Consider the following 23,355-nt stretch of genomic DNA (forward strand, 5'->3'; position numbering starts at 1 on the left):
AGCGCTGTTTTCGCTGCTCACAGCAGAGCGATGTCAAGCGCTGTAGCCGTTAGGTGCGCACAGCTCGCTGTCCACCGCACATGCAAGCCGTCTTCGAGGACTCCTACGTCTGTCATTCAGTTCACACGACGTGAAAATGGGAACTGGAATGGGTCGATGGCCCGTCCCTGTGCGGCAGACGCTTTCCGCGAAAAACCTCAGAAACCGGTAATTTGGGATCTAACTCGTTTATAGTATGATTCCCAGCACCGGTACCTCTGTCGCTGGGAAAAACCTCGCGCGGAAATGGAACCAGATTCGAGCGCAAAAGAGACCCCGAATCAGTCGGTATCTTTTGTGCAGTTGAAGCTGGCAACATGCGCCGCTGTCATCGAGCCAGCCTCGCGCGTCATGCTGGCCATGGTCTGCTTGGCTTTTTCCGCTGCTTTCGCCTAGTGCCCGCTTTCGTCCGGCGAGGACGGCCCGCACAGCGAAGGTCCGCCAGCCATTCGGAGCCCGCAGCATAAATACGGGCACGTGCGCCGAGCAGCTGCGAGTCAAAGAGCGTGGGGTTTGCCTTCGCTCGCCGGGTTTCTGGCCAATTGAAGCCGCAGAGACCGGGCGCGTGGTGGGTGCTCGAGGAGGGAGGCCTCGTGCGTGGCGAGCAATCCGCGCGCCCGGACCGACACGCACTGCCAACGGGCCCTGCGACGTCGGACTGCGCTGCGTGATGGATGGCCAGGCTCACAGCCGGATGTGCCGGCGGAGATGCAATGCGCCTCCAATGCCCGGCTACCAACCACGTCTAGCGAAGACGAGTAAGTCACTCAGTGACGAACATGGAGGATGGCAAGTTGTCCCCATCCGTCGGCCAACCGCCGTTTTCGACTCATGCTTGGCGCTGGAGGAACTACAGCTCTGGTGAGTACATCATCACTAGGTTGAGCTGGAACACGAGCGTGTGGCGCTTGCGAGCGACGTACGGAGCAAGCTACGCAGTGTACTACAGGTCCAACTGCGCCGGCTGCCTTGGTGGTATAATCTGCCTTTACGCTTTCGTAGCTGCGTTTCAAGCATTGGTGTCCGTCGCTCGAACTCGCATTTGCCGAAGAGCAGCAGCGTGAATACAGCGATCACAGCTTTCGTGACGAGGGCCGCAGTGCGTCCGGTGAAAGCAGTTTGGTGATCACACCCAGTAATCGGAGCATGTATTCGAGTTCTCTGCCCCCTCACTGCTGTCGGCGGTTGCATGTGGGAGCGATGATGTGCATTCATTGTCCGACTTGCTGGCAACCATTTTTCTGTTGAGACCGTACAATGGAAGGCTGCTGAGCGCTGCCATTGTACCAGCTCGCATTTGCCGACATTTGCACCTTGACTAGAACCCCCAGAAGCGTGAATCGCCGCGAGATGTCGTGTGATGGCGTGATTTCATTCGTTCAGCAGAGGACTGCTTGGGTCTCTGGAGTCTGTCGCGTCTGTGGTTGGAAATAGGCTAGCAAGGCTCTGTGCTGTTCATCCGACGACCTCGAAGCTTTTGGCGTTACGTGCTTCGTCCGAACACGCACGACTTGCTTTGCAGAGCATAGTTCACCCCTCTCAGATGGTGCAAAGGCTGTGGATAGCCTACCTAGGTTGCCTATTCATCATGGCACGAAACACAGCTAACCTGGATCCGGATTATTGGTCGATCATCTTGAAGTTTCACATGACTATGCACGATCTCCGTTGGAAAGTAACGTTAATAAAGTGTCTATTGTTTGTCTATTTTTGACGTGCCTGTTGCACGCCTCCTTCGGGCTACTCCTTGAGGCGGTCTACACTTGGGCTGGGCCAAGTGAGGAGTTCATATCGTCAGTAGCAGATGAGGATAGCAATCGTGGTTCAATCCTCACCATTGATCGCCATTCCACCAGCCAATGCATGCGTGGTCGCAATAATGTACCAATCCCTGCCCTGTAGTCTACGGTGGCATATTTTTTTGAAATGGTTTCGTACGCTAAGCACCGCCAGGTGGTGCAGCCATGTACTAGTATGCTTAAATTCAGTCGGGTTGTGCTTTTGCATACAACGGATAGACTCCTCCTCGAAACGCAGCAGGTGGCATTCGAAATGGAGGCATTCGGCACGTGCGCGACTTGCACAAGAAAGCTGCCGTATCAACGTGGCAGGAAAAATCTACCAATTCCTCCTAGCGCTGTGGCGGCAGTCACGTCACGCTACGCACATATTCGGCATTCCAATTCGTATCGACGAATCGGGTCGTATCAACCGTTGGTAGACGTGTAATACTTGATTTTAGCTAGGTAGCTTAGTTGATTGTTTGGTAGCGCGGCGGTAGATGGGCGGTTCTCACTTTTCATTTTCCGCTGTATGGTGCACTCGGCACGCGACGAATCGCACGGTATGCGAACCGACGTACACACACAGCAACAGCCGGCCAAGACCACCCGTGGGCCTAGACGCGAGCTCGCCATTGACAACTTCTCGCAGGCCCCAGCCTCGAGCGTGTGGTACTATCGAGTCAACGTCTCTCTGTATGAAGAAGTGTTGGTGTCCACGTTCATCGGTGAAAATGGCAGCGACGACAGCTCCAGCGAAGAGGAACGATCCAGCGGTTCCTCACAACCGACTCTGGGCGTGAAGCACTACTCCATTTTACGTCGTTACAGCGATTTCCGGAAGCTGCACGAGCACATCCGAGTCGCAGTCATCGCTGCAGGGGAGGACCAAAACAGCCTGCCTTCGTTTCCAGGGAAGGAATTTGTGTCACCGATTGTTAGAAACTTGCTGTGGTGTGCATCTTCGTCAGAGGTTTTACTGAAAGACAGAAGCGCGAAATTCGAGGAACTGTTGCAGTGGATCGAGAACCACCCCATTGCGAGAAAATGCCGAGCGTTCGCCGAGTTTATCGGGAAACCACCGCAGTCCCACGACGGCTACGTCAGTCTCAAAGAGTACACGCCATCAGACTGGCTATCCTCGTTGCAGCAGGCAACGACGAGCATGGAGAGCCGACGACGTCGTTTTTCCACGGGTAGTTCGACTTTTCGATCCTGGCGAGAGCCAGAGGCACTGTCCACTTTAACCAGTTCACATTGCCTCGCGATGGTTACACAAATTTCGTCAATGCGTTCGGCGACAATGGCTCCATGCGAGATAGATGGTCGGTATTCCGCGTAGAGAGGATAAAATACTTTAAGCTAGATGTGCTTCATCTTATACGTGTCTGTGGCATGAATAAAGTGAGATTCACTCGTTAGCCTAATGATGTCTTACGCGCTCTCAAGCCCCACTTCATCGTGCCGCTTACGAGTGCCGTCCCTTGCCGCAGCCACCTCCCTCTCCTGAAGAAAGGATAGCAGCAACGGGTACATGAGGTGCTGACAGAAGGCATAGTTCACTCGACCGTTACCGGTTGGGTCAGCCAATGCACTGAGTTGTTTCATTTCCGCCATTGTTCCAACAGGGAGTCCATGGCTTTGAGCGAGCTGCTTGAGGGCTTCATGGAAGTCGGCAATTGAGATGACGCCTGAATGTCCAGGATCAAAGCTCTCAAAGCAATCGTAGCTTGCTTGACGAACAACGTTTTCACTTGGAAGTCCCATTGAAGCGAAATCCCAAACGCCCATCTCATGCAGCAGCTCAGATTTCTCGGACAGGGTTGTCACATTCACCAGCTCTCGCAGATACTCTGCTAGCTGGGGAATGATTTCCTGGTAATATATCGCGTGGTCAGGTGAACCAACGCGCTCTTCAGTCAGTGCAACAAGCTGCATGAGCTGGTATGGTGACAGGAGTAGCTTTTCCATTCCCTTCACAGCTGCTTTTACCTCCTTCTGCGTCAGCCGTTGCTTTAGGTGTTTCGACGCACCTTGCAGGGCGCGCTTCTCGAAGGACTGGAATTGGTGCAGCAGGTACTTTTCCACACGATCAATAAAGCCCTTGCGCTGGAATCGAAAGATCAGCCGGCGTACACGGCGTAGCAGCGGCCCGAGTTTCTCGCAGAGCACTTCCTCGATGCCATTAGGATTGGTTTTGGTCTCGGCGAGGGCTAGTGTGAGGTTGATCTCGGCTTCGCTGAGGAGTAGCTGTGGCGTCTCCAGAAACCCTCGCAACTGATGACGGGTCATACGGGGGTGTTGTTTAGCCGATGAACCACGACGACCAGTGGACGAGCGTCGGCGGGATGTTGAGTGCATTCCTGCGTCGTCGTCTTCAGCAGCTGGAGAAGTGTCGTTCGGCGCTCCATCAGCAGTAGACTCTGCCGCTTGAGAAGTCTCGTGCTCAGCCTCCTCATCTTCTTCGTTTTCGCTTTCTTTCGTTTCCTCCAGGATACCAATACCTATATCTTGTTGTGTCTCCAACTCGGCAGCGGCTCGACGGGCGGCCATGGCATTAGCTGCCTCAGCAACGCGTTCTGCGTGGGCTTCAAGCAAAACCTCCAGTTTCTCCACGGTGTAGTGTGTCTGACGGGCTGACACCACCTCAAATGCATCCAGTGCTTCGTCTTCCTCGTCAGCGCAAAGTGCTATCTGCTCGCCACCGCTTGCATAGCCATCTCCGCTCATCGTATCGATCATGTCTGCGGCGACAGACACAAACTCACCGTATGCCACCATGTCGTCTCGGTCCGAGGTGGCAAGGGCTAGCAGCACCTCGCGCGGTGCAACGCGTGGGTTTAGCTCCATCGCCTCCATAGTCTCGCGAAAGACCTCGACCAGCAGTTTGCCGTCGTTGTACGAGTCGCTGTGCTGCATTTGCTCAAGGAGATACTCCTCCACAGCCTCGCGCTCGTGCTCGCGCTGTTCCACCTTGCGGTCACGCATGACTGCTGGCACTCGGGTGGAGGCAAACTCGTCGCTGAGATCAACCAGCCGTGCCGCTCGCAGCTGCAGCTTGCGCCGCAGAACGCGGTCAAGTACCGCTTCATCGAAGTTGACGGCCTCGAGGTCGTGGAAGTGCGGGTCCTGCTCCACCGTAAACCCTCGCACTCGCTGATGGTCGGCGCTCAGATGAAAGTAGAGCCGCACCACCGCTTCGGGGGCGGGCGTCTGGGTCGTGGGCTTGCTGAAGGTGGCCATCATGCGCGGCATGGAATCTCGGCCGCTGGCGACGGCCGTCACGTGGAACTTGTACGAGAGGCGGCCGCTCGCTGCCCACTGCGAGAGCAGCGCCTGGACGGCGTGCTGGGAGTCGCTAGCATCCACCATGTCGGCCCTCGCGTGCAGGCTCTGTTGCTGATAACTGCCGGAAGCCCCAGGTGCTAAACGACTATGATTAGCCGGAATGGCTACAGGTGCGTCGCGCTGGGATTGGTTGACCAAGTTGAAGTGCGTGATGAATCATCACTGATGATGCTGGATTTATAGAGTGCGGAATAGGAATCCCGTGGGTGCAGTCCGAACTGAAAGTGGCGATCACGCTGTCTGGCGATGCCCTTCACATCCCGGTCACTCCCGGATTTCTTCCGTGACGAGCGGAGCCTGGTGCAGGCTCGTTAGTTAACTTGCTGCTAAGCGAGAGCGAATGAGAAAAGCAAGAGCAACTAGCAGCAGCCAGACGACGATGAACGAGATCGTGAGGCGACCTCGACGCGGTTTCGCGATCGACAATTACTCGTGCACCCCAGCCACGGGTGTCTGGTACTATCGAGTGGACGTGACCGCGTACGAAGAAGAACTATTCTCGACGCTCATTGACGAGAACGAGAACGACGATAGGTCGAGCGACAGCGACGAGAGCGCAAGTCGCGCTGACTCATTGGCAGGCGCAGACGTGGTGCACTACTCCATCCTGAGGCGCTACAACGACTTTCTGCGGCTGTACGGGCAGATACGCGCCGTGGTCATTGCTACAGAGGGAGGTGCTAGTAGTCTGCCTCCATTCCCACGCAAAGAGTACATATCACCGGCGCTGGTCGGTTTGCTGTGGCGCGTGTCGTCTTCGAAGACGGTGCTGGAAGATCGACGCACCAAGTTTGAGATGCTGGTACAGTGGATTGAGAATCACCCCGTTGCTCGCAACTGCCCGGCGTTCGTAAAATTCCTAGGTAAACCTCCGCAGACCACAGACGGCTATGTCAGCCTAAAAGAGTACGCATCGCCAGACTGGCTGTCCTCGTTGCAGCAGGTGACGCAGGGCGTCGAGGGTCGCAAGCGTCGGTACTCAGCCGGCAGCTCAGCCATTCGGTCAATGCTGGAGAGATCAACTTCGGAGGCGTCTGGACTTGCTGGACCTCCCCATCGCCAACGACTCCAAGCAGTCAGAGAGGTGTCGCCGACGCGTGTTCTAGGCAAGCGTCGCAACCGCTCTGCTCACCGCAGTGTGCGTGCTGGGCCACCGCATAAGAAGGTGGCGCTGCCTGCTGCAGTGGCAGATGCCGCCGACAGTCAGACACCACCTAACGCAGATCAAGTTCCTCTCGTGCTGCAACAGTATCGAGAGAGGATAGTTGCTCAAGTGGAAGGCGACACTCGGAAGAGGAGATTTACCGGCGAGGAGAGCGTCGATATTATTTGATCAAGTAGCATTGCTCGCAATGTCTTGTATTCTCTTTTTGTAACTCAGTGTTCCTGTAGACGTATGTAGTCTATTCGTCGTCATTATCGTCATCAAGGTCCATGACGACTTCTTCCTCTTCGATGTCGTCGAACACGATTGAGTCTTCATCTTCGTCTTGTTCCACGTGCTGTGGGAAGTGGTAGTCGTCGCCCTTTTCCTCCGCATTGCGGTTTTTGCGGCGGTGATGATGACCACGCCTGGGGCGTCTGCGCTCGTTGTCTCCTGATGCGTTCGGTTGCGACGCCTTACTCTTCTTCTTCCGATGCAAGACCTTCGGAGATTTGTCAAGTGGTTTGAGAGAATCTGCGTGAGCGCTATCATCTAGGAACGTCCCCACAGACACTGCATCAAACACGTCGCCACGATATGCCTTCGCGGCTAGCACCTTCTTGTGCGTATCAGAGTCCCGTTGACGCCGGAAGATGACCATACGGTGCTGCCCCCGTCGAGCTTCTGGCAGCAGGTTCTCGAGCGACAGCTTCAAGTGCGTCGAGTCGATCCAGGCAAAGCTCAGTGTGCGGTGCTTGTGCATGAGCTTGTCGATCCACTGCTTCTCGTAGGACTGGAAACGTTGTCCACGGAGGAAGAGCACGCAGCTGGATCGCGACAGACAGCGCGCCTCCAGCTGCGCCGAGTTCTGCACCTGCTGCATGGTCTTCTTGGTCCGAGCCTTGACATGTTTGGCCAGTGCCGTGGCCGACTGCAAGTGGTTGAGGAAGACTTGCTTGGGCTTCTCCCCGTTGGCCACCGTGAAGACAGTGGGCGAGATGCTGGAGCGGAGGCCGTAGCGCTTGAGCACCGACTTGCCCGACGCCGGCAGCTTCTGCTTGCAGTCCAAGACGCCCACGAAGCTCTTGCCCGCCAGCCGCGGCGACACCTTGTCGAACACCTCGGGCAGCACGTCGTCCGGCCCTGAGCACAGCACCACCCAGGGCTCCCCGGAGCGGAAGACGCGCTCCATCATGGCCGAGTCCGACACCTCGAGGCGGTAGACGTGGTCCTGCGACGTGGAGAACTGCAGGAACGCCGAGCCGAACAGCGCCACGACGATCACGCCCACAGACACCAGCACGTACCAGTGGTCGCGCCACATGCGGTTGCGCAGGAACATCTTCATATCGCGAGCAGAGCTCGCCTGCGCGCCGCCCGCCTGCCCACGGGCCATCTCTTCGTAGATTGTAGCTGCTCGGGAATGGGCGCAGGAATGGGCAACTTTACTATTCGTGGTAACCCAAATTTGTGATAAATGGCAAACACAGAAGACAGCAAAAAGCAAGCCTACGAACGGCACTTATTTAACTGCCTCGTGCACGGTTTCGCCATGATCTCTCCGTTGAAAGATATCGTGATGGGTTTGACGCTCGCTGTCGGGGTTGGCCTGGTCTGGCGAAACTGGAAGTGCGGGGAAATGGACCGCATCAGCCGATTCTACAAGATGCAGAAGGCCCAGAAGGCCAAGAAGAAGATGAAAACGAGTGTCAACGATGCCGACTAGGCTGTAGCAGAATTTTGGTGAGCTCATAGCGTGGTCGGTGCGAGGATCTCGTCATCGAGGTGTCAGATAATGGTTTTGGGCCAAGACCGACACGAGGAGAGAACAAAACGAGTTTTCAGAAATGTGAGCGTATCAATGCAAACAGCGCCATTCCGAGATCGTAGTTTACCACAATTCTTCATTGTTAGTTGTGCGTGTAGATTCACCTGGTGTGATGTCAAAGCTGCACGACTGCTTCAGTCCAAACAGAACACTTGCTGCAGTCACAATCCAGTGTCGAGCACTATTCTAACCCTGTCAAAGCCGATTTGGACCATTTGGTCCATCCTGGACCAATTGCGGTTTTGATTCAGATCACATTTCGAGCAGGATGCCACGTGCACATGTGCTGCTGCTGCTAGTGCTGGCGCTGGCCTCCGTGGCCTCGGCGGCGGCGGAAGCAATGGCCGCACAGGACCCGCAGGCCTTGGAGCTCGCGGATCACCACCACGCAGACCACGAGCTGGAGAGCGACGGCGTCGTCGTGCGCTGCCGCTCGTGCGGCGCCGCCGTCGCGTACAAGAAGTGCGTGCGTCTCTCCCTCGCGCCTATTGCGTTGCTCTCCGCCTGACCAGTTGCTGGCTGCCGACACAGGGACTACATCGAGCTGCACGACACGTCCAACGCGGTGGGAAGCCGCCGCGAAGCGGTGCTGGGCGACGACGCTGAGATTTTCACCTTCGTGAACCCCAGCAGAGTGAGTCACCGCTGCTCCTTCCTCCAATGCCCACAGTCCACAGATAATTTGCCTTTTTTATACGTGGCTTGTCATGGCTGACGGTGTCTTGCTGCAGGCTGAGTTCGAGCTGGCGGGCTTCAAGAAGGTGCTGGGGCTGGAGGGCGAGGTCTTCTCCAAGAAGGCGACGGTGTTCGACGAATACAGCTGGCGGGACATTCGCTGCAGTAGCTGCAAGAGGCACATCGGGTGAGTTGTGCGCTGTCCTGCTGTTGTTTTGCCATTATTTTTTTTTACCGCTTCTAAACTGTTTCTGTTTGTTTGTTTGTTTGTTTTTGTTGATGGGCGAATGCAGGTGGGCGTTCTACCACGACGAGCTGCAGCAGTGCATCAATACGCAGCTGGTGGAGTCCATCACGGCCAAGAGAGCCAAGGAGAAACTGCTCGCGTCGACCGCGGAGAAGGAGCGCAAAGCGGAAATCGTGAGGAAGGAGTTGCAAGGCCAGTGCCTCTTCGCTGCTGCGGGTTGGTGGACGTACGAGGTCTGCTACGAGAAAGAAGTCCGTCAATTCCACCAGGAAGATGATGGATCCCGTCCCAGTGACTGGAGCATGGGCGTGTACGTCCCTGATGGGCACGAGAAGGACACTGCTTACGTGGGTACAGACGTCGTCCAGTACTTTGCGGGTGGCCAACACTGCGACGAGAATGGTGAGCTGCGTAGCACCAAGGTCGTGTATTCGTGCTGCAAGTCCCGCCCTAAGGACGTGTCGGTGGAGAAAGTGGACGAGCCAGCACTGTGCACATACCTTATCAGTGTATGCGTTCCAAGCTTGTGTGATACCGAGCAGGATGAAGAGCAGGACTCGGCTGAAAATGAGCAAATTGTCGAGTCTTGCAAAGAGAAATTCGACGCTACCCACACAGATGCACCAATGCCGTCGACGTTCGCTACTTTGCGCTGGTCCACCGTTATCTCGGAAGATAGCAGCGAGCTCGACTGGGCACGACGGATGCAGTTCGCAGACTGAAGGTGATATTTGTCGTCGTGTAGAGCTTTGTTTTGGCGATAAAGGACATTTACTTTATTCGTGCTTGTTCGAATTGCATGGCGGTAGCCATGTGCAGCCATGCACAGAGCATCATTAAGGTTGTGCTACGTGCTTCTCCTTAAATCAGGAAGCGCGGATCGACAAGCGTACTCTTTGCAATATTGGCCCTACCTACATGCGCTCGAGCAGCAAGCAGCAGTACTTGGAGCGCATAAGTTGCCAAGGCAGACACTGCGTGGTTGCCGATCCAGAGATCGAACAAGCAAAAACACTAACGGGCAAACAGGACATATCGTGAGGTCTTTACTAAGAAAAGAAATCTGACACGGTGCCGTACCAACAGGTCAAGTAGCATGATCTCGTTTTCGATGCCCAACAGCAATGATGCCTTAGCGAACTTGGAATTGATATCTGCCCGGAAACCAGGGTTAGCGTGAGCAATTGTGTGCGAAGAAATTCCGACAGCGAGGGGATCCGTACCTGGTAAGAAAAGTGACTGCTTGCTGAAGGACATGTCCGGTGGAGTATCGAGTAAGCGCGTCAAACAAGTGTGTGCACGGTATATCCGCCAGCGAAACCTGTCGTTCTGGTTTTCCACAAATGCTTGCAAGAAATCTCGCAACTGCTCTGCATTGCGTACCATAGTCTCCGTTGTCAGCACACCGCTCTGTCGTTTCAAATCCGTGGTTTTCAACGGAAGCGTCGGTGGACCCTTGGGAGAGAATGATCGCTGGATAAGCCCCTCACCGCTACCGCGACCACCTTCGAAGTTATCACCTCGCACCAAGCTGTACAAGTTGCGGAACTTACGCTTCCATTTTCGAGTCACAAATACCTCAAACGTTTGACATTCAGGAAATGTGGAGTCAAGATGGCGACCAGCCGTAAGCCCTGCCTCTTCCTGCTTAAGCTGATCCACCAACTCTTTCATACTTCCATCGGCATATGGATGCGGTGATCGGCAGTGCAGATAAAAACCATGATACACCTCGTCGAGGAAAAAGCAGCTTACCTTTGAAACGGTGCACAAATCGATGAATAGCTGTTCTCGTGGTTCATCGATGTACCGCTCGTAAATCATCCATTTCCAGAGTCTTTGCCCAACCCAGATGATAAGCCACCAAATCGATACGTTGGCGAACCGCAAGTACGGATTGAGTTGCTTATCAGCTGTATCAGTTGAACCTGCATTTGTCGAAACGGTGACGTACGGCATTTGGCCGCGCGGAACAGGAAGTGCCAGCAGTCTCAAGTTGCACCCGTACAACAGGAAAAGCATGATGATAAGCGTTAAGTGCAAAGAAGTTTTTCGACAGGTCTGCAGTTTGTTCCACTCGTTGACAACTAAGATCATGCGCCACACACTTATTGGTGCGTGGGCGGGTTTGGCAGAGTCAATGTCCATAATAGTCGCGCGAGGCTTTTCCCAATCAACGAAAAAGAGCTGGAGTTTGGCTTGGCGATATACGCGACGAAACACCGAGACAAGTTGACAAAAGAATGACAGAGGAAGCAGCATTCGAAACGGGTAGTACTCATCGACGCCATTATCCAAAGCATTAAAATTTACTTCTGGAAGCATCAAAATGATACTTGACTGCATCCGGAAGACCAGGAAAATGTAGCTGCACATCAAAAACATTACCGTGAAAGAAACCAGTGGAAAAATGGATGCACTGTAAGTTGTCAGCGTTGATATCACCCGCCACGCCGCATTCTCCACAACTTCGTTTCGTATACTACGTCTGTACCAGTTAAATGTCTCGAGCAGGACTCGGCATCCGGCAATGACACATCCTACAGTAAACAATGATTTTGCGGCTGACCAAAATCCATCGGTATTGGAAGTGTATGTGGCGCGAAACATCAGTGCCACAGATCGAGGGCTCTGCGTATCAATATAGGTTATCTTCAACAACGGGGCATAAATGAAGTGGGGGTCTGCCATTTGGGTGTTGATGGTGAGAGTGACTGTTCCGGCGTATCGAACGACCTTGGGTGAGGTTTCACCTGTTGGAACTCCCGTTTGAGCATCATGCAAGAAGAAGCGGTGACTTAAAAAATCGTTTGTGCTGTCACTGTCTTGGTTGACGAAAACTCCGCTGCTGTCACGGTAATTTAAATTCTTCACAGGGACAGGAACGTACCGCCCGTTTTCCCCATCACTTTTGGACTGGTCAACTAGAAACAACTCGTGAAGCACCAGCGGTGACAGCTGAAGGACATTCAGATCACATGAATACTCGGACACAGTACTCACCCCAAATCGCATCCACGAAGGTGAATCCGTTATGCTTATACTGCTCTCTGGGTGACAATACTCCAGCTCACTCGTCAATGAGCGGAATCCAATCAACGTGCCATTAACGGAGTAGCTAACCAGAACGAATGTGAGCTTGCTGGTACTCCCGCCGTTTGATGTCGCATCAGAAGACATCTACTAGAGCCAGCGAAAACGCATGTCAGTACTGGGCATTTATCGACAAATGAGGCGTCAGGACGTACCTTCATGGTTACTGGAGTTTCAAGCACACTGGATGCTACAGAACGATAGTTCAAAAATGGTAACGTTGTGAACCAGCCGTTGATCATATTCACTGTAGATGAGCGACCACTGCGCTGAATCAGGTCAAACACTGCACATGGAGCTGTTGCGGGATCGAAATGCTGCAGAACGCACAGATTTCCTAGTGCTTGGCATGAAATTATATCTTGCTCACTTTGGTAGAAGTAGCACCCGGTGGCGGCAGGGAGAAAAAGATCATCAAGTATAGCACTCGAGAGAGAGACGACCGAACCTGCGCTGTCTGCTTCTGCCTTCAGAAACGATGAGTACGATATTTCGTTGGCAGCACTAAGAGGGACTTTTGAGCTGATCACGTTGATATGCGTTTTGTGAACGCACTTTTCGATATCCATGAACGAGCTTGCTACCGCTTGATAGTCATCTGGACATGTGCAGACGAAGTTATTGCCTGTAACTACCATCGCAGGATCTGGACACGATTCACAGGTGTTTGTCGCGCTATCAGCAATTGTGTTATCAGAACAAACGACGCATTCCTTTGCGTCGAGAAAGCTGCCATTCTACAACAGACTAATGCCGATTAGACTGTGATTGAGAAGAATATTCAGAATCCTTCGCGCGTACCTCGCTTTTTTCTTGGATAATTGAATTCGCGTCGCACTTGCACTCGTGAGTAGAATCCTGGATGCCGAGCGTAGAGTTGCCGCATGGCATGCATCGAGAGGAATCTCGCGATGGAACCTCATTCGAAGGGCATGCAGAACACACCTCGAGACTGCACGGCACTGGCCAGATTAGTTCACACGTGGATTCCTTACGTGCCTTCCAGATAGCGTCAAGTCTACACACAACCAATGCTACGTCAGAATCCCCAGCGGCTTCTAGAATATCTCATCGGCGTTCTTACTCGCACGTGCAGCTTGTCGTTAACCCCGGTATTCGCGAACTGTTGTCTGAAATCTGAAATTTATGAAAGAAGCATACGTCAGCTGAGAAAGCATCAAGGCATCTACACTGGTCTTACCAGCAAGGGATTCGATAGAGTCGAAGCACCATTCGCAATGACGCATTGACTGCAGGTGAGCGCTGATTCGTCGTAGAACTCGGTGGAAGCGTTGCATACATGGATCGATGCAAGTGCTGTCGTATTGCTTCCGTAAGATGTGAATAGCTGTGCTGGTAAAAGCACTTGGGCCATGACTTGTGTATCACCGACGATGAGCCACCACGTCCAGAAGAGTCTTAACACACCCAGCAGGGAAGTCATAGCGCCCTAATAGTTGCAGTCTAGAGTTCTGGGACGACTTTCCGAGGAAGTGACTCTTCATGTGGAGTTACTCAGCTTATCGATGTTGGAACATACTACAGCGGACATGCCAACACTATCACACCGCGCAATGCTCTGGATATCAAAGCGATATCTTCGAGCACATGCAACGCAACAACGGCAAACCATGGTTGAAGATCGTGACGCTATTTGTGCTTTTCACTGCTGGGATGGCCATGCGCTGATCCCAGCGACAATATTCCGTACGCGAAACGGATCATGGTTGGCTTTATACAGGTCTCGCTGGTGGTTTCGTGCAAAAATACAGGGGGAAGCTCCTTCGTCCCGTGCTCAAAAGAATGGCCGGGGAGAGTAAGGCTTTGTCGTTGCCCAGTCGTTATTTTATCGCATAACCTGGAGTCTGCGTGGAAGTAGCACAAACATCTTGATTGAAGTCGCGAGCTCAACGGGATCGTCTTGAGCGAGGATGGGAAACCTGCATTCTAGTGAAGGCGTACACTTGCGCTTCTTGGACGGATGCCCTGAGGTACGCACCCCAAAGACAAAGAAGCACCACAAGTCCGGGTCAATGATGGTTTCTATTTATCTAGATCCCCCCAGCCCCTGCCGAGGACCAAGTTCAGATTCTCTTCGATGAGCTTTTACTCTCCACGTGCGCTGATCAGGAGCTGCGAGAGGAGATAAACACGGCTGAATCTATCGAAACCAAGTGGGCGTACGCCTTTATGTAAGTATCGAAGGCCTGCACAAGACAAGCGACTGTCAAGAGTAAAACTAACAGCTTGTTTTTAAAATATGCCATTACAGGAGCAAACTACCCCACGGTAGCGTTGCAGAAGAATGGCTGGATCCGCGTGACTGTGTGGAATTGGTACAGCGCTTCCGCGGTGATGTGAAGTGTGTCCACGATCTCTTCTTGGCCATTCGGATCAACATGCTGCTAAGACCCAGGTATGGTAGGATCAATTGCACCATCCTTCTCATGCTGTGCGCTAACATTTGCTCTTGGAAGCAGTGTGTGGGTCGAGAAATTTGTGTCGGAGAACGGAATAGAACAGTTGATGGCTCCTCTGCAAGGGTCTGGTGGTGCTTCCGTAGAGACATGCAATGAAGTTCTCAGCACACTCTTCGTGCTCATCAACAGCAGCAATGGGGTCCAGGGTATAGTGGACCTACCAGACTGCTGTCCTTTGCTGTATTCGATCTTCGATTCTTCGCCTTCGAACGAAGTTAAGTCACGCTCGCTCAAGTTGATGGGGATGTTGTCCCGGGAAAGCTCCATGGCTCGCGACGGTGTTATAAGTGCATTCTCGTCAAAAAGCCCCGAGGATCGGTCTCTACAGTCCTTGGTCATCAAGATTGAGCAGAACCAGTCCGATATCGCGTTCCAGCTTGCAGCTATGAAATTCGTGAACGGAATACTGGAAACCACTCGTAACAGAAAACAACGAGCTTCAATATGCGAAGATCTAAAAGAAAATGGATTGCTTGCGCTGCTCAAGAAATTCAAGAATCGAGATGTTGCGACAGATGCCAACTCGGCAATATTGGCTTCGATGGCTGCCGAAGTCGAAGTATTTCTTGAGGTGTTTAACGAAGCAAAGAAAGAGGATACATTTGGCGCCTTACGAGTTGCACTCGGCGATGCATTGAACACCAATCGAAGCGATGCTCCTCTGATGGGTAGTCGTGCAACTGGTAACCAGGGTGAAAATGACGGATCGTCTAATCCCGAGCCAGAGCAAGCGAGTGAACGTGGCTCAAAGGATTCGACTTCGGATACCGAGACAGGAATTTTGACGGAGTCGCACGACTCCGAAGACCAGCAGCGTAACCTGGATAGACAGAGCATTGAAGTGCCCGAAAGGATTGAAACGACAGTGCAATTGGATATTGTGCAAAGCATCTACGTTGATGAAAATTCGGAGGCTCGGTCAAATTCAGATAACGCATTGCTCGATTCTGTATTCAATCAACTCCAGCAGCATACAAAGAAGCTGGACCAGGCGACGAACGAGAAGCTAACACACTTGTTGGAAAAGATAGCATTGACGCTTTCTAACGAATCTGGCGCTTGCCAAGCATTTGACCGACTGGAGAAAGTACTATCATCTCAAACTTCCGGCAGTGAGCAGGCAAATTCGGGACTACATGAGAAAGAATCAGCTAACGCCAGGACAACCGAAGCGAAGGAGCCAGATTTACTTACGCGTGTAGGTATGGCTTTGTTTCCAAGCATGGGCGAGTCAGCATCGTCGGTAACAAAGCCGCCTACGTCTGGAAAACCCACGCTCTTTTCAAGCTTTGGCGATTTTTCATTACCGTCACTGACAGTCACTACTCCGGCAAAAAGTTCCATTTCCAGACCTTCATTTAGCAGTTTTATCGGAGCTGATACTGCAGGCAGACCAGCGGAATCATCTGCGACGAGAGGTGTGAAACTATCACTACCGTTCTTTCAAAGCTCTAGAAAAGGCCCAGGACTTGGAGTGACACCGGCGTGTACACCAATTGCCACTGCCAGCGTGCGAAAAGATGCTAAACGTCCGGTGTTCCCATCATTTCCATCACCACCTCGCAAAGAACCACCACCAGTTTTATCTCCAACTCAAGCGTCCGTCGTAGCACCACCACCTCCTCCAACAGCACTACCTTCTGCTCCTTCCTTACCGCCGATCGATATGACACCGGAACTCCCAACAGCGAACGTGGTGGTTAAGCCGCTGCTGGTGATCGAACCTGATGCTGCAAGTGATTCCGATGCGCTGCCTCCGCCGTCAACCGGGATCGATATCTCGAAGTTCCGTAAGCTTTTATCAATGGGGGCTCCACGAGAAGCTGTGCGAGCTAAAATGCAACAAGCAGGAATCGACCCAGACCTTCTTGACGAACAGCAGGGATTCACTCCTAAAGCATCGCCGAGACCAATGCCTACAGTGGTGAAAATGGCATCTGAAGCCCCCGAACCTATTGCTGATGGCCCTGATGTCTCCAAGTTCCGCAAACTTCTGTCTATGGGTGCACCGCTCGAGGCTGTGAAGGCGAAAATGCGACAGGCAGGCTTGGATCCCAACTTGCTGGACCAAAATGCAAGCGCGACGCCGGAAGTGAAAGAGCTAATGCCACCATCGGCAAAACCGACATCAAGCCCAGATGTTTCCAAATTCAAGAAGTTGCTCGCGATGGGAGCACCGATTGCTGCGGTGAAGGCAAAAATGACTCAAGCTGGATTGGACCCAGAATTGCTTGATGGGCCGCCATGCTCTAGCTCAGTCCCTGCTGCACCTTCAGCAAGGCTGAAGGTTAAAAACGACCCCAACTATGCAAAGTTCTTTAAGCTCTTGTCAATGGGAGCTCCTGCTGCTGCAGTGAAGGCAAAGATGGCTCAAGCCGGATTGAATAGTGACTTTCTGGATACACCAGATGCGGATATGCCTACAGTCGATGCTCCTTCCGAGTCTACACCCCCAGCATCTGAAACCTCGACCAATCCTCGTGCACTGTTGTCGATCATGCTTGCCAGTCGAACAGCCCCACCAGTTGAAGCTCCGATGAAGGTAAAAGATGACCCGCAGTACGCCAAATTCTTCAAGCTGTTGTCGATGGGAGCCCCACCTGAATCTGTGAAAGCGAAAATGCGTATGGCAAATTTGCAACCAGAGTTGTTGGATACCCCAGACGCTCCGCTACAACCTGTGTCGAGTCCATCTGAAGTGGTAAGCTCACAACCCGAAGTCAAAGTTAAGGACGACCCAGCATACGCCAAATTTTTCAAGCTACTTTCAATGGGAGCACCAGCTGAGTCGGTGAAAGCTAAGATGCGCATGACAGGGCTCAATCCTGATCTCTTGGACGCGCCCGATGCCTCCCTGCCCAGCGTCAATGCCCCTGCTGCAGCTACTAAAAGCGCTGTCAAGGTGAAAGATGATCCAGGGTACGCAAAATTTTTCAAGTTGCTCTCCATGGGCGCTCCGGCAGAGTCAGTGAAGGCGAAAATGCAAATGGCAGGCTTGAGACCCGAGCTTCTTGATACTCCTGATGCCGATTTGCGATCGGGGGATACCCAAGCTCCAGCACAGCCCCAAGTGAAAGTGAAAGATGACCCTGCATACGCCAAGTTCTTCAAGCTTCTTGAAATGGGAGCGCCAGCTGAAAGTGTCAAGGCAAAAATGAGAATGGCAGGACTTCAAGGTGATCTCCTTGATACACCAGACGCACTTTTACCTGGCTCAGCACCTGTTAACCCGCCGGCCACACCAGCTCCGACATCTACAGCAGCCCGCAGAGCCCATTTATCGATTGCGATCAAGCCTGTCATCAAGGCGAAGACTCGCGCATTCTATTGGCAGCACCTGAAGGCTGAAGCGATCAAGGGAACCATTTGGGAAGAACTCGAAAAGGAGCACAGTAACCAGTGCAACCAAGACTGGCTTACTCTCACTGAAAGTGAATTGGAACTACTTGAAACCGAGTTTCCTCCGCCCGCAGCTTGTGGGCCGAGCACTGGGAGTCGACGTGGAAGCATGAGCGGGATTGGTTCCCCGGGGGGTCCTGCCTCACCATTAGCTTCCCCTCGAATTGTTTTCTTAATTGATCGAGCACGGTCAAACAACATTTCAATCATTGTCAAGCAGTTTAAGATGAGCAACGCGGCTCTGCGAGTTGCTATCATGAAGATGGACTCGGAAGTGCTTACCCTTGATCGAGTGCAAGGCTTGATTAAGATTTTGCCGACTGAGGAAGAAATTGCAGCAATCACGGGATTTACCGGAGACCCGACCACGCTCAATGGAGCAGAACTGGTGCTGAAAGAGCTCATCACAGTGCCAAGATTGAAACAACGATTGTCAGCGTTGGAAACTAAGCATCAATTCCCCGCCTTAGTACGGGACTTGCAGACCAAAATCAATAAGATTCGGGTGGCAAGCAACGAAATCGCTCAGAGCTCCGAATTCAAGACGATCTTAACGGTAATCCTTCAGGTTGGTAACAAAATGAACCACGGTACAGCTCGAGGAGGGGCAAAAGGGTTCCGTTTGAACGACCTCACCAAGTTGGTGCAGCTCAAGTCCGTCGATAAATCTGTCACTCTCTTACACTACGTGGCGCGAATGATACGAACGAAGAAAGGTAATGTGGTTCGACTGGGAGATTCGTTGGCATCTCTGTACGATGTCCAAAGCATTCCGATTCCAGAGCTGCTGGGCGACATGAATAGGATAAATGATATCACCGAGAACATCAACGTTGAACTGGCAGCTCAGCGTCTGAAAAACCGGATCGAGGAGAAGGAGGAGAGCGACTTGTTTGTTGAGTCAATGACAGTGTTTGTAGATGAGGCTGCCAAGGATGTCTCCACTCTGAAGACAGACCTGGACGAAAATTTACGGTTGATGAGAGACATCATGATCCGGTTCGACAAGAGTACCGACGATGAAGAAGCCCCTCCTCAAGCTGCGGACGCCCCACCCACTCCAGCTGCATTAGCTGGAGCTGGAGAATTCTTCAGCATAATTTACGAGTTTACTATGTCGCTCATGAAAGCCGACCGCGAGAATGAAATTAAACGCATTCGAGAAGAGAAGCGATTGAAACAACAGGAGCTCAAGAACGCAACACCTCGCAGGAACTCCGTCGACCAGGCAGCGCTAAAAAAACTGGATTCGGCTGCAGGGCCAGATATGGAGGACTCTCCCAGAAGGAAGAGTATGATCGCTGTTCCGAGCAATGCATCATTCAAAACCGACGGCGTCAGCTCGCTTCTCGCAGGAGCGTCAAGCAAACCGATTAGTGTGAATGTTGACGATGCAGGCAAGGCAGAAGCGAAACCAGAGTCATCAACAACACCTGGGACAGCAAATTCCCTCAAGAACCAGGAGATCGATGTCGAAAAACTCAAATTGGAATCTGCTAGCGTGTCGAAACCGACTAATGTAGCTCCAGCCGCTGTAGTCCATGCCGATGAAACTCAGCCATCGCGTACGCCCAACTTCATTCTGTCGACGGACGAAAAGGTACTTTTCAAGCCGACAGGTATTCCCAAGCCTGCGCTGAAAGTCCCTGGCAAGGTTAGTACGTCGGCAAGTGTCGCTTCTCCGCTTAAAAAGGTGGTTGGATCAACGCCAACAGGTATCCCGAGTCCATTGAAGTTGAAGCGCACTAACTCAGCTTCCTCATCAACTGAGAAGAGTAAAGCGCAACCCGTTCCTTTCGACGCTGCTTCTCTGAGTGAAATCAAGTCGCAGCTGAAAACCAAGCGCACAACAAACAATGAATTGCGGACATTGAAGCCTGAGGTCGAAACTGAAGGCGAAGACCATGACAACAACAACAGCGAGCCGTCCTCACCCGAGAAGGCACTATCTGAAGCGGAGCCTTCTACTCGTGAAGCCGTACAGTCTGAGGCATAAATCCCATCTAATAAAATAGATTGAAACTGCAGATACCCCATTGGGCATTGTTGTGAAGAGACACCATGTTGCGCACGCGACCAAGACTTAAGCTAATGCCTCATCCAAGCAGGAGGTTGATATACACGCTTTTGTGCGTGCTGCCATTCTACGCAGTGACGGCCAGTGCGTTGGAAACTCTCCAATGCCCTTCGGTCAACGAATTGTAAGCTGGTGACCTCTCGTTGGCGTGGATGACAGACAAGCTAACAAGGGCACCTTTAGTGTTGCTATGACGTCGCTGATATCCTTTGCAGATTTTGCACCACCACCAGAACGCGCCGGAGCAAGGCGGCGCCTCGCGACAGATGCTCTAAGCTCTTTTCGAGCCATTGACAAGAAGGGCCTACGAGGATTCCTGGAGGGGGGAGTCTTCACCCTGTCGACACCGCTAGCATGTGCTGAGCATTGTGTCGCCGACCCACTGTGTCTCTCTTTTGACTTTGAAACATTATCACTTGACTGCTACATTTCTCACACAGATCGTTATGCGCACCCAGAAGCATACCTCGATTTTCCGACTGGAGTTTACTACGAATGGCAAGGAATTGTGGATCCGCCCGAAATTGAACCGAGTGGCGGTTTATTTAATACCCAAATCGTGGTGCGATTGCTCACAGCAAAACTGGCGGCAGAGATTCATTACCAAGTTATACCTTCTGCTGAACTGCCGACGGCAAATCTCACTACCACCGGGCTTTTCGGGAGCGGCCAAAACTTCAGTATTGCTGCAAGTGGAGATGTCATCACCCTTCCGACATATTCATGCAAGGTGTTTGCTATTGCAGTGAAAGAAGGAATGAATGATAGCACACTCATTGTCTCGAATGAGTATCGGATCTTTCGTAAGTAGTTCTGTACACTGAAACCCTTTCAAGATCCATCTAATGTTTGGTATGTTCTGTAGCATCAAAATATGTTTACCTGGTACCGTACTTCAATGGCGAGTACCACGGACATGTGGCACGAATTGAATTGGATTTGAAAGGAAAGAAGCGCCCGCGGCCTGCTCGATTTCTGGAATTTAGCGATTACGAGACTCCTAACGGAATTGGCCCCTACGACGACCAAGTAAATGTGATTGACATGGCAACGTTGGATCTAGTTTTTAAGGGCTTCTACGCTGGCTTTACTGCATTTTCGAAGGCGACATTCGTGAATGAAACTTATTTAATGCCAGCTAGTGACGATTCAAACTACGAAACAACTGAATGGCGAGTGACACTAAAGGCGCTATATACTCCTTCCGCCACCCACTCAGGCTTTGGAGTCCCTGCGGAGCTAGAACAAGACGTTGAGTTCCTGTACTTGGTACCATTTTACAACGGTACAATGTATGCATCCAAATTGTTGCGTGTCATGGCTCTTACATTTTCTTCAACAACTCCTATTGTTGAAACACTCGACGTGAGCAGCTTGGACAAAAGTTTAAAAGGGTTTGGATCATCTTTTACAGATGGATCCTATGGGTATTTGGTGCCCCGAGAAAACGAAAGTGGGCTTTTTGGTAAGCTCGTACGCTTTCGGATCGATAACTTTACCACAGCAAGCGTGGGGGTGTTGGATTTAGCGGCAATTAATCCACGCTATGTGGGCTTCAGTAGCGCTTTTACGTGTAGGTTTGCCCTGTACTAAGTCCCTGTAGTTATCTATGCACGTACTGATCGATCTGGATATGTGTGCTGTAGATGGAACTTATGCGTACCTGGTGCCTTTTCGAAGACCTCTCGTAGGTGATGAGCTCACAATGAACTTACGCGAGTTTCCTGTCTCCAATTCTGGCCTTGTGGTTCGCGTCGATTTGAGCACATTTCGTGTTGCGGGTAGTCTTGATCTTGCTACAGTGCACCCTGATCTTTGCGGTTTCAGCGGAGCTGTCACAGGTATAGTCAATTGTTTTACTATGCTAAATTGACATTCTGGCGAGCCTAACTTCATATTTATGGTTGCAGTTACCCACTTCGCCTACTTCATACCTTACATGCGCGTGAAGGAGCCTGATTCAGAAGAGCTGAACCCGTACTCAGGCTTAGTTGCTCGTGTCGATTTGCGAGATTTCTCGTCCGTCGAGTATGTTAACCTAACTGCCGTTGACAGTGGCCTTTGTGGATTCATGAAAGGGTTTGCCTATCGCCAATACGTCTTTTTGGTTCCCCATCGCTCGTTATATTACGACCCAAAGGGGCCAACGCAGTCAGGGAAAGTTGCTCGGATTGATACCAACGATTTTTCTCCAAATGGCATATCGTTTCTAGATTTGACGACAGCACTGCGTAGTCAAGTGCCTGATGTCGCCGATAGTGACTTGCGGGGATTCAATGGAGGTGTGGTGTCAGGAAAATACGGCTTCTTTGTACCATATTTCAACGGAGCAACCTTCTCAGGAAAGGTTTGCCGAATCAACCTCGACAAGTTCGACGAGGTGCAAACACTTGATTTAACGCAACTTGACAGCAGATTGCGGGGATATTCGGACGGAATCCTTTCGCAGGTGGAAGAAACACTGGAGGCAAACTTGTTCGATGAGTTCCAGATTCGCCTAGGAACTACTGACCCCTACGACTTCTACTACTAATTGATTGCTTTCCTTTACCAAGTCCTTCACAGTTGCTTAATAGCCAAACACACGGAGGCTCAAGGATTCTCTGGGATCCCCCTCTTGATCTCTATTTGTGTCGTCTCCGTCGGCTACGTGAAGCACATATCTTCCACCGCCTTGTTTTAGGTCGCGACTCCACACTCCGTGATAACTGTTGCCATTACTATAGGTCATAATACCAGCCCCATGACGCCTGCCTTCGTGGAATGTACCTTCAAACTCTTTTCCTGAAGCATACAAAATTTTCCCGTTGCCCTCACGAACGTTCATCACCCACTCCCCTTCGTAGGTGTCACCCGATGCAGCACAGAAGAAACTCCCGAAGCCGTGCTGCATCTCATTCACAAACTGGCCATTGTATATATCTCCGTTTGGCCAGGTAAATGTTCCGATTCCATCGCGCTTGCTGTAATTCCAATCACCGTTGTACATAGTTCCATCTGCGTAGCGATACGTGCCTCTCCCATGACGACGCTCGTCGTTCAACATTCCTTCGTAGCTCTCTTGTTGCGGTGTGTTCGGATTCCAAGTAAACGTTCCGAAGCCGTGACGTCGGTCCGCTTGCCACTCACCATCATAGATATCTCCATTCCGATAGGTAAATTTACCGTTTCCGTGCTTCTTGTTATCTTGCCATTGTCCTTCGTAGGTATGACCCGTTGCGTAAACAATTTTACCAAAGCCACA

General features: G+C 51.9%; 7 protein-coding genes across 7 annotated transcripts; 4 read left to right on the forward strand and 3 right to left on the reverse strand.

Moving 5' to 3' along the window:
- Positions 1–3,254: 3,254 nt before the first annotated feature.
- On the reverse strand, positions 3,255–4,808 carry IUM83_15409 (EF-hand domain pair; the record flags this gene model as incomplete). Its single annotated transcript, XM_067940224.1, has 1 exon — positions 3,255–4,808. The coding sequence occupies one exon, from the start codon at positions 4,806–4,808 to the stop codon at positions 3,255–3,257; it is 1,554 nt and encodes a 517-aa protein (XP_067784701.1).
- Positions 4,809–5,547: 739 nt separating this feature from the next.
- Positions 5,548–6,501, forward strand: IUM83_15410 (Sorting nexin-1; the record flags this gene model as incomplete). The annotated part of the gene is made up of 1 exon (XM_067940225.1): positions 5,548–6,501. The coding sequence occupies one exon, from the start codon at positions 5,548–5,550 to the stop codon at positions 6,499–6,501; it is 954 nt and encodes a 317-aa protein (XP_067784615.1).
- A 70-nt stretch (positions 6,502–6,571) lies between these two features.
- Positions 6,572–7,708, reverse strand: IUM83_15411 (uncharacterized protein; the record flags this gene model as incomplete). Its single annotated transcript, XM_067940226.1, has 1 exon — positions 6,572–7,708. The coding sequence occupies one exon, from the start codon at positions 7,706–7,708 to the stop codon at positions 6,572–6,574; it is 1,137 nt and encodes a 378-aa protein (XP_067784689.1).
- Positions 7,709–7,789: 81 nt separating this feature from the next.
- On the forward strand, positions 7,790–8,038 carry IUM83_15412 (uncharacterized protein; the record flags this gene model as incomplete). The annotated part of the gene is made up of 1 exon (XM_067940227.1): positions 7,790–8,038. One exon carries the CDS (start codon positions 7,790–7,792, stop codon positions 8,036–8,038), a length of 249 nt encoding a protein of 82 aa, XP_067784663.1.
- A 370-nt stretch (positions 8,039–8,408) lies between these two features.
- Positions 8,409–9,784, forward strand: IUM83_15413 (OS-9 protein; the record flags this gene model as incomplete). Its single annotated transcript, XM_067940228.1, has 4 exons — positions 8,409–8,602; positions 8,672–8,774; positions 8,872–9,002; positions 9,109–9,784. 4 exons carry the CDS (start codon positions 8,409–8,411, stop codon positions 9,782–9,784), a joined length of 1,104 nt encoding a protein of 367 aa, XP_067784622.1.
- Positions 9,785–12,510: 2,726 nt separating this feature from the next.
- IUM83_15414 (Transmembrane protein) lies at positions 12,511–13,046 on the reverse strand (the record flags this gene model as incomplete). Its single annotated transcript, XM_067940229.1, has 3 exons — positions 12,511–12,622; positions 12,711–12,892; positions 12,957–13,046. 3 exons carry the CDS (start codon positions 13,044–13,046, stop codon positions 12,511–12,513), a joined length of 384 nt encoding a protein of 127 aa, XP_067784617.1.
- Positions 13,047–14,086: 1,040 nt separating this feature from the next.
- IUM83_15415 (formin-homology 2 domain-containing protein) lies at positions 14,087–22,060 on the forward strand (the record flags this gene model as incomplete). Its single annotated transcript, XM_067940230.1, has 11 exons — positions 14,087–14,146; positions 14,211–14,347; positions 14,428–14,571; positions 14,636–14,698; positions 17,144–19,692; positions 20,187–20,195; positions 20,327–20,467; positions 20,858–20,914; positions 20,977–21,140; positions 21,914–21,952; positions 22,022–22,060. The coding sequence occupies 11 exons, from the start codon at positions 14,087–14,089 to the stop codon at positions 22,058–22,060; spliced, it is 3,402 nt and encodes a 1,133-aa protein (XP_067784616.1).
- Between the last annotated feature and the right edge of the window lie 1,295 nt (positions 22,061–23,355).

This window comes from Phytophthora cinnamomi, assembly GCF_018691715.1.
Source record: "Phytophthora cinnamomi strain GKB4 chromosome Unknown Contig87, whole genome shotgun sequence".
Classification (NCBI taxonomy): domain Eukaryota; phylum Oomycota; class Peronosporomycetes; order Peronosporales; family Peronosporaceae; genus Phytophthora; species Phytophthora cinnamomi.